The sequence below is a fragment of the Nyctereutes procyonoides genome, unplaced genomic scaffold (assembly GCF_905146905.1).
Source record: "Nyctereutes procyonoides isolate TBG_1078 unplaced genomic scaffold, NYPRO_anot_genome, whole genome shotgun sequence".
NCBI lineage: Eukaryota > Metazoa > Chordata > Mammalia > Carnivora > Canidae > Nyctereutes > Nyctereutes procyonoides.
Genome location: NW_026575030.1, coordinates 25,552,015 through 25,563,556, shown reverse-complemented (window position 1 = coordinate 25,563,556; position 11,542 = coordinate 25,552,015). Strand labels below are relative to the sequence as shown.

The window sequence follows — 11,542 nt, the reverse complement described above, 5'->3', positions numbered from 1 at the left end:
CGGGCCTCGGAGTCGCGCAGGCGCGGTTGTGCGCGGGTTGCCAAGATGTCGGCCCCCAAGTACCAGCCGTCGTCTCTGGCTACCCTGCCCGCTACCCTCGACCCAGCCGAGTACGACGTCTCTCCGGAAGCCCGGAGGGCGCAAGCCGAGCGGTTGGCCATAAGATCCCGACTTAAACGGGAGTACCTGCTTCAGTACAACGACCCCAGCCGCCGGGGGCTCATCGTGAGTCGCGGGGGTGGGGGGGTGGGGGGGGGCCGGGGCGCGCCGGCCGGGCGGGGGCGGAAGACAGGAGTCTGCGGCCGGGGGACGCCGCGCGGCCCGGGTCGGTAGCTTAGGTTTCGGTTTTCTTCAGGCTGAGGGAGGCGGAGAGCTCGGAGACGGAGACGACGCTCCGGGATCCGCGGCGCGCTGGGTTCGAGCCCCGGCGGGATCACTCCGGAAGTGGCCCAGCTCCCGCCCGGAAAAATGGGGCCAACACGATCCTTCTGCCCCAACGCGGCTGTTAGGATACCGTGAGATGGGGCCCCCGGGCTGGCCGACACGGAGCCTGGGCTGTGTAGTGAGTGCTCAGGAAAATGTTTCCTGTGTGTGACCTTGTGTGACTTTTTTTTTTTTTTTTTTTTTTTGAGAGCAATTTTCCACCTCTCAGTTCACAGGTCATAGCAATGCTGCTCTCACCTGATGGGAATCATAGTGATTTTTTTTCTTTATTTTTTTCTTGTTTTTTTATTTTTTCAGTTTGTATCTTTTGAAGACACCTCCCCCCCACCTCAAAAAAAAAAAAAAAAGGGACGCCTGAGTGGCTCAGCGGTTGAGCATCTGCCTTTGGCTCGGGGTGTGATCCTGGAGTCACGAGATCGAGTCCCACCTGGGGCTCCCTCCGTGGAGCCTGCTTCTCCCTCTGCCTGTGTCTCTGCCTCCCTCTCTCTCTGTGTGTCTCTGATGAATAAATAAACGTTTAAAAAACAACAACAGAAACTCCGCAGCTAGTTGAAACTTTAAAGTCAGACACCAAGGCAGAAGGAACACAAGGGCAAGCTCGACGACCTTAGTTTACGTTGGTCTTCTGGTCTTATTTACAGGGGAAAAGTAGTTACATTCTTTACAGGATCATTGTAAGGTTGAAGGAGATAGTTTGTAGGACGTCACAGGCGCTTAAAACCACTGGGCCGACAGCTGTTACTTAGTGAGTGGCTTTTCGGTTATTTTCTGCATAAGCGCTATGTAAATAGCATGTCGACCGTGATCTTAAAAACAAAACTTTCCCCAGCGGTTGCACTGGTCTTGTGTAGGACTTTTTTGGAAGTTGTGAGAATGGAAGGAAATTTACATCGTGCCAACATTGTCTAAACCCTTTCTGAGGGCCTCCCGGGTTGCTCAGAGGTTTAGCACCTGCCTTTGGCCCAGAGCCTGACCCTGGAGACCCGGGATCGAGTCCCACGTCGGGCTCCCTGCATGGAGCCTGCTTCTCCCTCTGCCTGTGTCTCTGCCTCTCTCTCTCTTTCTGTGTCTCTCATGAATAAATAAATAAAATCTTTAAAAAATAATAAACCGTTTCTGATTATCCAAACGTCACAAGTATTCAAAGCATTAGGCCCTGTTATGATCCCCATTTTACAGGTGAGAAGACAAACATGGGGAAGGACACGGAGGTCACAGAGTAATACCCCCTTAGCAAGTGAGTTTAAACCCTGAACTACGTAACCCAAAACATCTCCTTAACTAGTTGGCTGCACTACCTCAAGTCAGAACCTTGTTTACTTGAGAAGAAGGTGCGGAGGGAGACATTTGTTATTTACGTACTCACACAGGGCTTGATGTACCAAAAAGCTGAAATCTAAACCCCAGATTTTCTTTTTTCTGGTTCTGTGCCCTAAAATAGTTTTCAATTTTGTCGTATGAAAGAGCCAGTAGGGGATCCCTGGGTGGTTCAGTGGTTTAGCGCCTGCCTTTGGCCCAGGGTGTGGTCCTGGAGACCCGGGATCGAATCCCACGTCGGGCTCCCGGTGCATGGAGCCTGCTTCTCCCTCTGCCTGTGTCTCTGCCTCTCTCTCTCTCTCTCTCTTTCTCTCTTTCTGTCTCTCGTGAATAAAAAAAAAAAAAAGAAAAAAAAAAGCTTGTAATAACTTGCCTCATTGGTTGTTCTGTTAATTAAATGAGTGCCTGGCACTTCATCGTTTAATAATCGGTATATAGAAATTCCTTGCATAATCTTTACAAATGATCAATTCCATGAACGAGTAATTGCTGTTATAGGGCCAGGCCCTGTTTTGGTTGCTGAGGTGACTGTGTCGATTCCTGTCTGTGAAGAGATTTCTTTCCAGTGGGGCAGACAAGTAATAAACAGGTTAAAAAAAAAACAAACTACATTGTTTAGCATATCGATGGCAAGTGATAAGAAAAATAAAGCAAGGAAGGGATTAGGAATGTGTGTTGTGTAGTTGGAAGGGATACCAGCTGAAATTGTAGATACCCCTAGGGAAGGCAACATGAAGGAAGTGAGGAGATGGAGCTAGCCACACAGCTGTCTGGAAAGTAGCATCTGAGGTAGAGGGCACAGCAGGTGTAGGGGTCCTTAGACAGAAGTGTGCCCGGTTAGTTCCAGAAATAACTGAAGAGACGATTGTGAGTAAAGTGGAGAAAGGTGAGAGCCAAGTGGGAAGAGATGAGGTCAGACAGGTACCTGGAACTAGATCACACCAAGCTTCATAGGTCATTGTAGGTCGTTTACCGAGTAGGTAATCTGCCCTTACATTTGAACACCTCTCTGGTTCATTGGTTGAAAATACATTATGGAGGGGCAAGAGCAAGGAGACTGTTTAGGAGGCTTTTGAGGCAATCCATCAGGGTTTTGGCGGTGGAAGTTGGTAGGAAGTGGTGAGTTCTGAGTATGTATTGAAAGTCAAGCCAATCAGATTTGCTAGCAGATTGGATGTGAGGTGTAACAGAGAGAAGGATCAGGGATGACTTCAAAGTTTTTTGACACAAGTGATTAAGTTGGTTTTTACCAAGATGGAAAAGAATGTGAGAGGAGCAGGGATGGAGATGGAGTAAAATATTGGGAAATCAGTTTGGGATGTGTCACCTTTGACATGCCTGTTAAACAGCATGACAGTGTTGAGCAGGTAATTGGATATCATGTCTGAAGTTCAGGGTAGAGGTCTGGGAAGGTACAATTTTGGGAGTCATTGGCATATAGATGGATATTTAAAACCGTGTGACTAGAGGAGATCATCAAGACAATAATGTAGTCAGAAAAGACCAGCAAGGTCTAAGGTCCAATATTGAGAGATTGATGAAATAAGGAAGAAGAGCGCAAAAGAGACCAAGAGGGAATGGCTGTCGAGTTAGGAGGAAAGCCAGACAGGTGTGTGCCGTGGAAACCAAAAGAAGAAACAGTTCCAAGGAGCGTTCGTGTCAGATGCTGCCGATAGTCCTGAGGACATGGAGTGGTGTCAAAGAAGAAGTCTCCCATGGAGTGTGTCTTGGAGTCTCTCTTAACCACAGTTCCAGGTTCAATGAACTATGGTCATGGGGCTGTTGATATTTTTATGAAATGAAATGTCTGTTTCTGGAAGACAGATCTGAGAGAGAAATATGTAGAGAGATGACTGGCAGATTGAGAAATCTGTCGTAGGAGCTCATTCAAATACGTCAATAGCAGAAGGGATGGATACAAGAATAGATGTTTTTATACTTTCAGGAATTAAGCTCAAACATCCCCTTGAACCTGTCTATATCTTGTATCTTCACCTTTTCTGCAAACACTTTGGTTTAAAATGCATCTGTGGAAGATCCAGTTTAATTATTTTAATCCTACCAATCATAACTTCTTGGTGGAGTATAGGACTTTGAATGTTCTCCTTTGGTATTAAAGTTTTAAAGCTGACTTCATTTGCTTATTTTTAATCTGCCTATCAGTTAATTGGAGTAAATAATTTTATAAAGTCATTTGGGGATTTAGCTAGTTAAATTTAATTATGTGTTTGGGGCAGATTTGTTGTCTTAACATAATTGTTCTAGTTTAAATATATTACAATGGACAATTTTTTTTTCTTAACCAAGACAGTCTGATTATTTTTCTTTGATAACAACCTTGTCCTCACTATAAATTATTTTAAGTGTGAAATGTAATAATTTTATGTCATGTAAAATATCAGCCAAGTCAGCTTTATATTTCTTTTTTTCTTTTTTAATTATTTATTTACTCATGAGAGAGAGAGAGAGGCAGAGACACAGGCAAAGGGAGAAGCAGGCTCCACGCAGGGAGCCCAATGTGGGACTTGATCCCGGGTATCCAGGATCACCCCTTGGACCGAAGGTGGCACTAAACCGCTGAGCCACCTGGGCTGCCCCCAAGTCAGCTTTAAAAACTTAAAGTTCAGAGTTAGCCTACCTCAGCCTTCACCTTCCTGCAATTTATTTGAAGCCTGGAAAGACAGAACAGGGTGCGGGATAGCATTAGAAAGGATCCTGGAACCGAAGCATGATAGAGCATATGAAATCTGTCCTCGTTAGGAATACTAGGGTTCAGTTGATCACAATTCAGCAAAGACAAGCTGCAAAACAATCCAGAAAAAAAAAATGATCAAAGAGAAAAAAATGGCCTCTGCCGGCTTAAAAAGATTAGGTTTCTTAAGTAAATAGAAAGCTGAGGGGTGATATAAGAATCTTTTAAATTCCAAAGGATTTGAACAGGATTATCAGAGTATTCAACAAATACTAGAAATGAAAGATCTTCCCTGAAGCTATTTAGGAATATTCAGGGTACACTCTTAACGATGATGGAACACAAAAGGCATCTCCTGTGCTCCCCCATAAAAGTTTTGTTGAGATTGTTTCAGTATGGAGTTTCAGACCTTGCTTAACGTCTTGTAAATTTGTTTTTTTTTTTTTTTTTGAATTTTAGGAGGATCCTGCCTTAATTCGTTGGACCTATGCAAGATCAGCAAACATCTATCCCAATTTTAGGCCCACTCCCAAGACCTCACTTCTAGGGGCTCTGTTTGGAATTGGGCCCCTCTTATTCTGGTTTTATGTTTTCAAAACTGACAGAGTAAGTATTTGGACCTGATGTTTAGTTTCTATGCGATAGGTTCCCTTTGTGCTGGCTGTAGCTCTTTCTCTTGGCATTTGCCACTAGTGCTTCTCCCATCCTGGTCCTTTACTCTTCCTTCAGTTTCCCTCTCTTTTTTATCTTTGTTCCTTTCTAGCAGGAGTTAAAGTTTCAATTACGTGTTTGATTTTATTGTTTTATTGTTTAACTCCTATTGAAGTATACTTTGCTAAAAATGATAGTCTCTGAGTCTTTCAAATTTAATTTAATAGCTGCTCTAGAATTTAAAAAGTTAATATAGAGGGGCACCTGGGTGGCTTAGTCAGTTAGGCATTGGACTCGATTTCAGCCCAGGTCATGAACTCAGGGTTGTGAGATCGAACCTCACATCTGGCTCTGCACTGAGCATGGAGCCTGCTTAAGATTCTCTCTCTCCCCCTCTCCCGCGTGCACACACATGCACTCTCTCTCAAAAAACTTAAAAATGGTTAATACAGAAGTTAAACTTTACTATTTTGATTTACCTTTAAATATTATCTTTGAAACCTTTATATTTAGTTTTCTTAGTTCATTTATTTTAAAAAGCTTTTTTTAGGGGGGTTAAGTATTAGCAGAATGCATAAATCATTTAGTATGTTCCCTGTTTGTATGAATTCTAGTTATGTTGGTCATGTTTTGTGGATTACTGTTAAACACCCTAACAACAGGAAGGCAAAAGCAGACTGTGGTGGGAATCTGCCATCAGAGGCCATGTGATCGCAGAGAAAGCCAAGCTTATCTTTGGCACTAGGCCACTCTGGTAGTAGACCCCCAGCAGGCCTTGAGTTGCCATCTAGACTGGAGCCCACTGTCTAGCTCTGCCTTAAACTGGTCAATCTACTCTCCTGTTAGAGCTTATATATTTTGATTGTCTGATAAAGTATCTGCTTAACTAAAAGGAGGCCACACTTAACCAGAAGATGTTTGCATTGTGCTTTTGACATAGGCTTTTTAGTGGGGTAATAGAATTCTTCCAACATATGCGTAAGATGTTTTCCAATAGGATGGTTGTCTCATCGTCCCTTTATTTCTTCAGATTGCTACTTCCTTACTCATAGTCCCTAGGCTTTGGACAACGGGGAGATTGGAATTCGGTTTGAAGTATTTTAGTCCTGTTTTTCATGCCATGGGTTATGCCAGAATACATTGGTTTTTTATTTTTGTGTTTTCCCATACCTTTTTTGTTTGTTTGTATATTTTGCAAAATTGTCACCACAGTAAATCTTAGCTCAGGTGACTCAGCAGTTTAGGGCTGCCTTCAGCCCAGGGCGTGATCCTGGAGTCCCAGGATCGAGTTCCACATCGGGCTCCCTCCATGGAGCCTGCTTCTCTCTCTGCCTGTGTCTCTGCTTCTCTCTCTCTCTCTCTCTCTCTCTCTCTCTCTCTCTCTCTGTCTCTCATGAATAAATAAATAAAATCTTAAAAAGAAAAACTGTCACCATACATAGTTTAAAAAGACCATCTTCTTATAATGAGGATTTAAGATGAATTCTTTTAGCAACTTTCAAATATTCCATATTGTATTACTTGCTTATAGTCACCATACTGTATATCGCATCCCCGTGACTTATTTACTTTTTATAATCAGAAGTTTGTACCTTTTGGCCTACTTCTCCCATTTTGCCCACCACCCACCCCCTGGCTCTGTCAGCTACCAGTCTGTTCTCTGTATCTATAAGTTTGTACCTGTGAAATGGCAAATTCACTCATCCATTGGTGAACACTTAGATTGTTTCTGTATCTTGGCTTATCTTGGCTATTGTGAATAATGTTGCAGTGAACACAGGTCAGAATGTATTGTTTCTAACAAAGCTTTTTTTTTTTTTTTTCTTTCTGTCTCTACAGGATAGGAAAGAAAAACTTATCCAGGAAGGAAAATTGGATCGAACATTTAACATTTCATATTAAGTCTGGCAATGATGATAACTCTATGTATTATTGTTTAAATAAATCTTCTATTAATCATTAAATACTTTTTCTTAATATTACCTTTATTCAACAAACATTCGCTGGATAATACAATGTAAGAGTCAGCTTCATGAAGAAACAGATCCATGTTCATTCATTCAGTCATTCAACAAATGAGTGTCTACTATGAGCCAGGCACTGTGCTCTGTACCCACCGTACAGTAGTCAGTAAGACAGGCGTAGGCCCTGTACTTAAGGAGTACATACTGTGACAGCTGTTTATTCAGTGATTGTTACTTAAGTGCCCATAGCTAGTACACTTAATACCTAAACTCTTGTCTGGCTCCAGCCCCAGTGGGAAAATGCAAGAGAACAGTAGCAACAGTGTGGTAAGATATAGGTTAGGGATTCAGGAAGTGATGGAACAGCAATTCTCTCTAGGGAGATGGCATTGATCTAGGCTCTGAGGATCACAGGGCTAACAGGACAAAATGGAAGCATGAAAAGGCAAGGTATGTTGGGTATGGTGAGATATAATGCCACTGTGGGGTGAGAAGACAGAGGAGGCCAAGCTGAACTGAACAGAAGTACATGGGCTTTGGAGGTTAAGTTGGGGTCAGAATCCTAGCCCAAGCTTAACAGTTGGAATATGAGGCCTCCTGTTGCCTCATCTCTGGCATGGAGATAGTAATGCATACTTCCTCATAAGGTCATGAAGATGAAAGTGAGGTAACCGTATTGCTCAGTAAAACAAAGCTACATGCTCCACAGTTCAGTGTTGAAACACCAGGGTGACTATTTGACCTATGAAGGTGAAGTAAGATGCCGTAGGGAGAACCTGCTCTTCAGGGCTGATTCTGTTAGTACTGTGGCTTTAACACAGCATGAGAGACCGCTTGTGTGCAGGTAGTTTATAAGAGGGAGTGAGCTGAAAGAACAAATGGGAGGCTGGTACGAGTGAAACAGGGCTAGAGGGACAGCCCTTTAAGTGTGCTGTTTGGCCTGTTGCCTCAGAGTAGTGGGCTCCATTCCACTAGGGACCTGAGGAGCCATGTGGAATGTACACAGAACGTTCCCTGTAGACAAGGAAAAAACCATTACCTACTAGTTCCTCCTCCAGGTGGTCAAGAGTTGTCTCCTGCAGTTAATTTCCTTTCACTTGCAGGTAGGTGTGCACCTCAGAATGGTCGAGGGTCCTTACAGGCTTCTCACATGGAGGGGGAAGGAAGCTTAGGGCAGAAAGGAAGTGATGTGCTGTACAGCTCAGGTGGCATAATGTCAGGTCACACCTACAGGAGCTCAGACCTGCAGCAATTGGAGTAAAAAGATTGGCCAAGAGAAAAGAGACACGAGGTAGACGGTTTCCTCGTCCACTCCATGTACTGCTTGGATCTGTGCACACATTAATTTGGAACGTGTCATTTACAGTGGAGAGTTAGCGGGACAAGTTCAGTCCCCCACTGTTGAAACTGGTCTGAAGCTATAACAGATTCACCAGGACCTTTATCTGCAAATGCCAGGACCTCAGTTACTCTTGCGTTATCGGTCCTCAGTCACAGCAATTGCCCGTTTACATCACCGGACATGGAAGCACCAGAAGCACAGTGACTCCTCTGGGTTTCCCGACATATCCCTTTGGGCCCTGTTGTGTAGTAGCAACCCTAGTCCTCGTTAATGAAGGTCATTTAGTGCTGCCAATATGAAAACTTTTTGTTTTTCTTTTTGTCTACTGTTTCCAAGAAGGCCAAAATGACCAGGAGGTAATCACAGCCTCAGACTAAAGTGAAATTCTAGGATATTGTAATTTATAACAATAATATATATTTAGTCTTTGTACTGGTTTCTGGCACAGAGCTCCTAAAATCCTCAGGATTTCCTAAGTAATGAGATAGAGATTCTTTTGCTATATTAATGAGGCAAGTTTGGGGCCACACCTAAGACTGGGACTGGTTGCTAAGAGAACCAACTGTGTGATTAGAGGGTTGGAATTTTTTAAAGACTATTTATTCACGAGACACAGAGAGAGAGAGAGAGAGAGAGGCAGATACAAAAGCCGAGGGAGAAGCAGGCTCCATGCAGGGAGCCTGATGTGGGACTCAATCCTGGGACTGAGATCACTCCCTGAGCCAAAGGCAGATGCTCAGCCGCTGAGCCACCCAGGCTGAGCCACCCAGGCGTCCCAAGGGTTGAAACTTTTAATACCACCCCCCCACCCCCCCCCGCCGCCCCTCACCTTGCCTTTGTATCCCTGCTCTGTCACTTACTGGTGAAGTAACCTGGGAAGTATTTAAGTTCTTTGTGACTCAGTTTTCTTATCTTTAAAATAGATCTACTAATGATACATTGTTATTAAATTCAAAATAGATCTACTAATGATACATTGTTATTAAATTCATCATTACTTGAGTTACTACTTACAAAGTATTTAGTACATAGAGTAGTTCTATTTTCAACTTTTTAAGGAAACTCCATTCTGTTTTTCACAAGTGGTTACACCAGTTTGCCTTCCTACCAGCAGTGCACAAGAGTTCCTTTTTCTTCACATCCTTGCCAACACCTGTTGTTTCTTGTGTTTTTTATTTTCTCCATTCTGACAGGTGTGAGATGACATCTCAATGTAGTTTGGATTTGCAGTTCCCTGATGATGAATGATGTTGAGCATCTTTTCATGTGTCTGTTGGCCATCTGTACGTCTTTGGAAAAATTTCTGTTCATGTCTGTCCATTTTTTAACTCAATTATTTGTTTTTTGGGTGTTGAGTTGTAAAAGTTCCTTATGTACTTTGGGTACTAACCCCTTATCGGATATGTCATTTGCAAATATCTTCTCCTGTTCCATAGGTTGCCTTTTAGTTTTGTGGATTGCAAAACATTTTTGTTAACATTGAGAATTATTGAACAATGTGTTCTTAAGAGTTTAATCAATTTCTGGAGATTTTTTATTACCACAAACAATGCCCCAAACCACACCCAGAAGTGGTCTGGTGAGAATACCAATTGCCACCTCGTCTGAGTGCTTAATGTTACCATGTGTCTGACTGATACTGCTGGCCCTGATCACTGGGCACAGGAGCCTACGTGGTATTGCTGCCTCTGTTGGCCCAAAAGCTCAAGCTTGTTACAATCACAACCACCAGAAAGAGTTCCTTAAGGTCCCTATGTCTTCCCATCATTTGCTCTTGAGTTTACGAGCGTATGATTGGCTATACCTGGCTTCTAGCTACAGGGAAGGCTGAGAAAGCAAACATATGGCATGTTCAGCTCTAAAATGTGAGGCAGATAAGGAATTCCCAAACATAAGAAAGTGATTCAAATGCTGAACATCCAAAAATGACAAGGAACCAGAACCAGATCATAAGGCCCTTATCACAATTAAGGAGTTTAGACTTCATCCTTATGGCAATGGGAGCCACCGAAAGTATTAAGCAAGAATAACCTGACGGGATTTGCGTCCCCTGGAAGATCATTCTGGATCCTGGAGGAGGATCTCAGGGCAACAAAGCCTAGAGGATGACCAGTAATCAGGCTGTTGTAAGACTTTAGGCTAGAAATGATTTTCAGTTTTGAGACAGATCTTTATGCAGAACAAAGCAGTCCCTGCTGATCCCAGGATGACTCATTTGGATGTGAACTTGCTGAAAGCTCTATGAAAGTCTAAATATATTATCTCTATTAGTTCCCCTTTTTGCACATGCATGAGGAGCCAGTCTTCTTAATAATCTCTTAACCGTGTATGACATCCCTTCCCCTCTCTGGGACAATATTGCTTCTGTAACAGGCTGGTTCATTTAAGTACTATGTCTTTTTAGCCTTTATTATGGATCCTGCCCAGAGAAAAAGCTTATATTCATGCTCTAATCAAAATCCCATTGGGTTCATTCCCTGATTTATTTTCCATTTTATTTTTTTCTTATTCTTGGTGATGCTTGACACAGCCTTCTCACAACTTTGGGGAAGATACAGAATATTGGTTATTTCTCCATTCTTTAGGATCATTAATGGAATATTTGAAAAGATGAGAGGACTGTAGGAGAAACTATCTTGATCAAATATGCATGATTTTAAAATATGGGCAACACTTTAAAATTAGTAATTATATAATGCTATAAATATATTAAAAGGCTCCGAATTTTCAAAGTTTCTGCTGCTACTTTCTACCTTTTTGTGAACACAATTTTTTTTAAGATTTTATTTATTTATTTATTTATTTATTTATTTATTTATTTATTTATTTATTTATTTAGGAGAGAAAGAGAGCACAAGCAGGGAGAGTGGCAGAGGGAGAGGGAGAAGCAGGCTCTCCGCTGAGCAGGGAGCCTGATGTGAGGATTGATGCTAGTACACTGGGATCATGACCTAAGTTGAAGGCAGACATTTAACTGAGCCACCCAGGTGCCCTGTGAATGCATTGAATTTTATCGTGTTTCTGTTAGAGGATCCATTTGTACCTATGCTTGTTAATACTTCTATTTGTTTCCCCTCCAGCTGCCTTGTTTACTGCTATTTCCCTAGTTGAGATAGAGACCTGTTCTGCTGA

General features: G+C 42.6%; 1 protein-coding gene across 1 annotated transcript; it reads left to right on the top strand.

Annotated features, from left to right (window-relative positions):
• Positions 1 to 7,068, top strand: NDUFB4 (NADH:ubiquinone oxidoreductase subunit B4). Its single transcript, XM_055315769.1, has 3 exons — positions 1 to 225; positions 4,913 to 5,059; positions 6,944 to 7,068. Exons 1-3 carry the CDS (start codon positions 46 to 48, stop codon positions 7,004 to 7,006), a joined length of 390 nt encoding a protein of 129 aa, XP_055171744.1. The 5' UTR covers positions 1 to 45; the 3' UTR covers positions 7,007 to 7,068.
• The last annotated feature ends 4,474 nt before the right edge of the window (positions 7,069 to 11,542 follow it).

Coding starts and splice junctions, on each gene's coding strand:
- NDUFB4 (XM_055315769.1), top strand. CDS start 46: ATGTCGGCCCCCAAGTACCAGCCGTCGTCTCTGGCTACCCTGCCCGCT. Junction 226..4,912: donor CCAGCCGCCGGGGGCTCATC/GTGAGTCGCGGG, acceptor TTTGAATTTTAG/GAGGATCCTGCCTTAATTCG. Junction 5,060..6,943: donor ATGTTTTCAAAACTGACAGA/GTAAGTATTTGG, acceptor CTGTCTCTACAG/GATAGGAAAGAAAAACTTAT.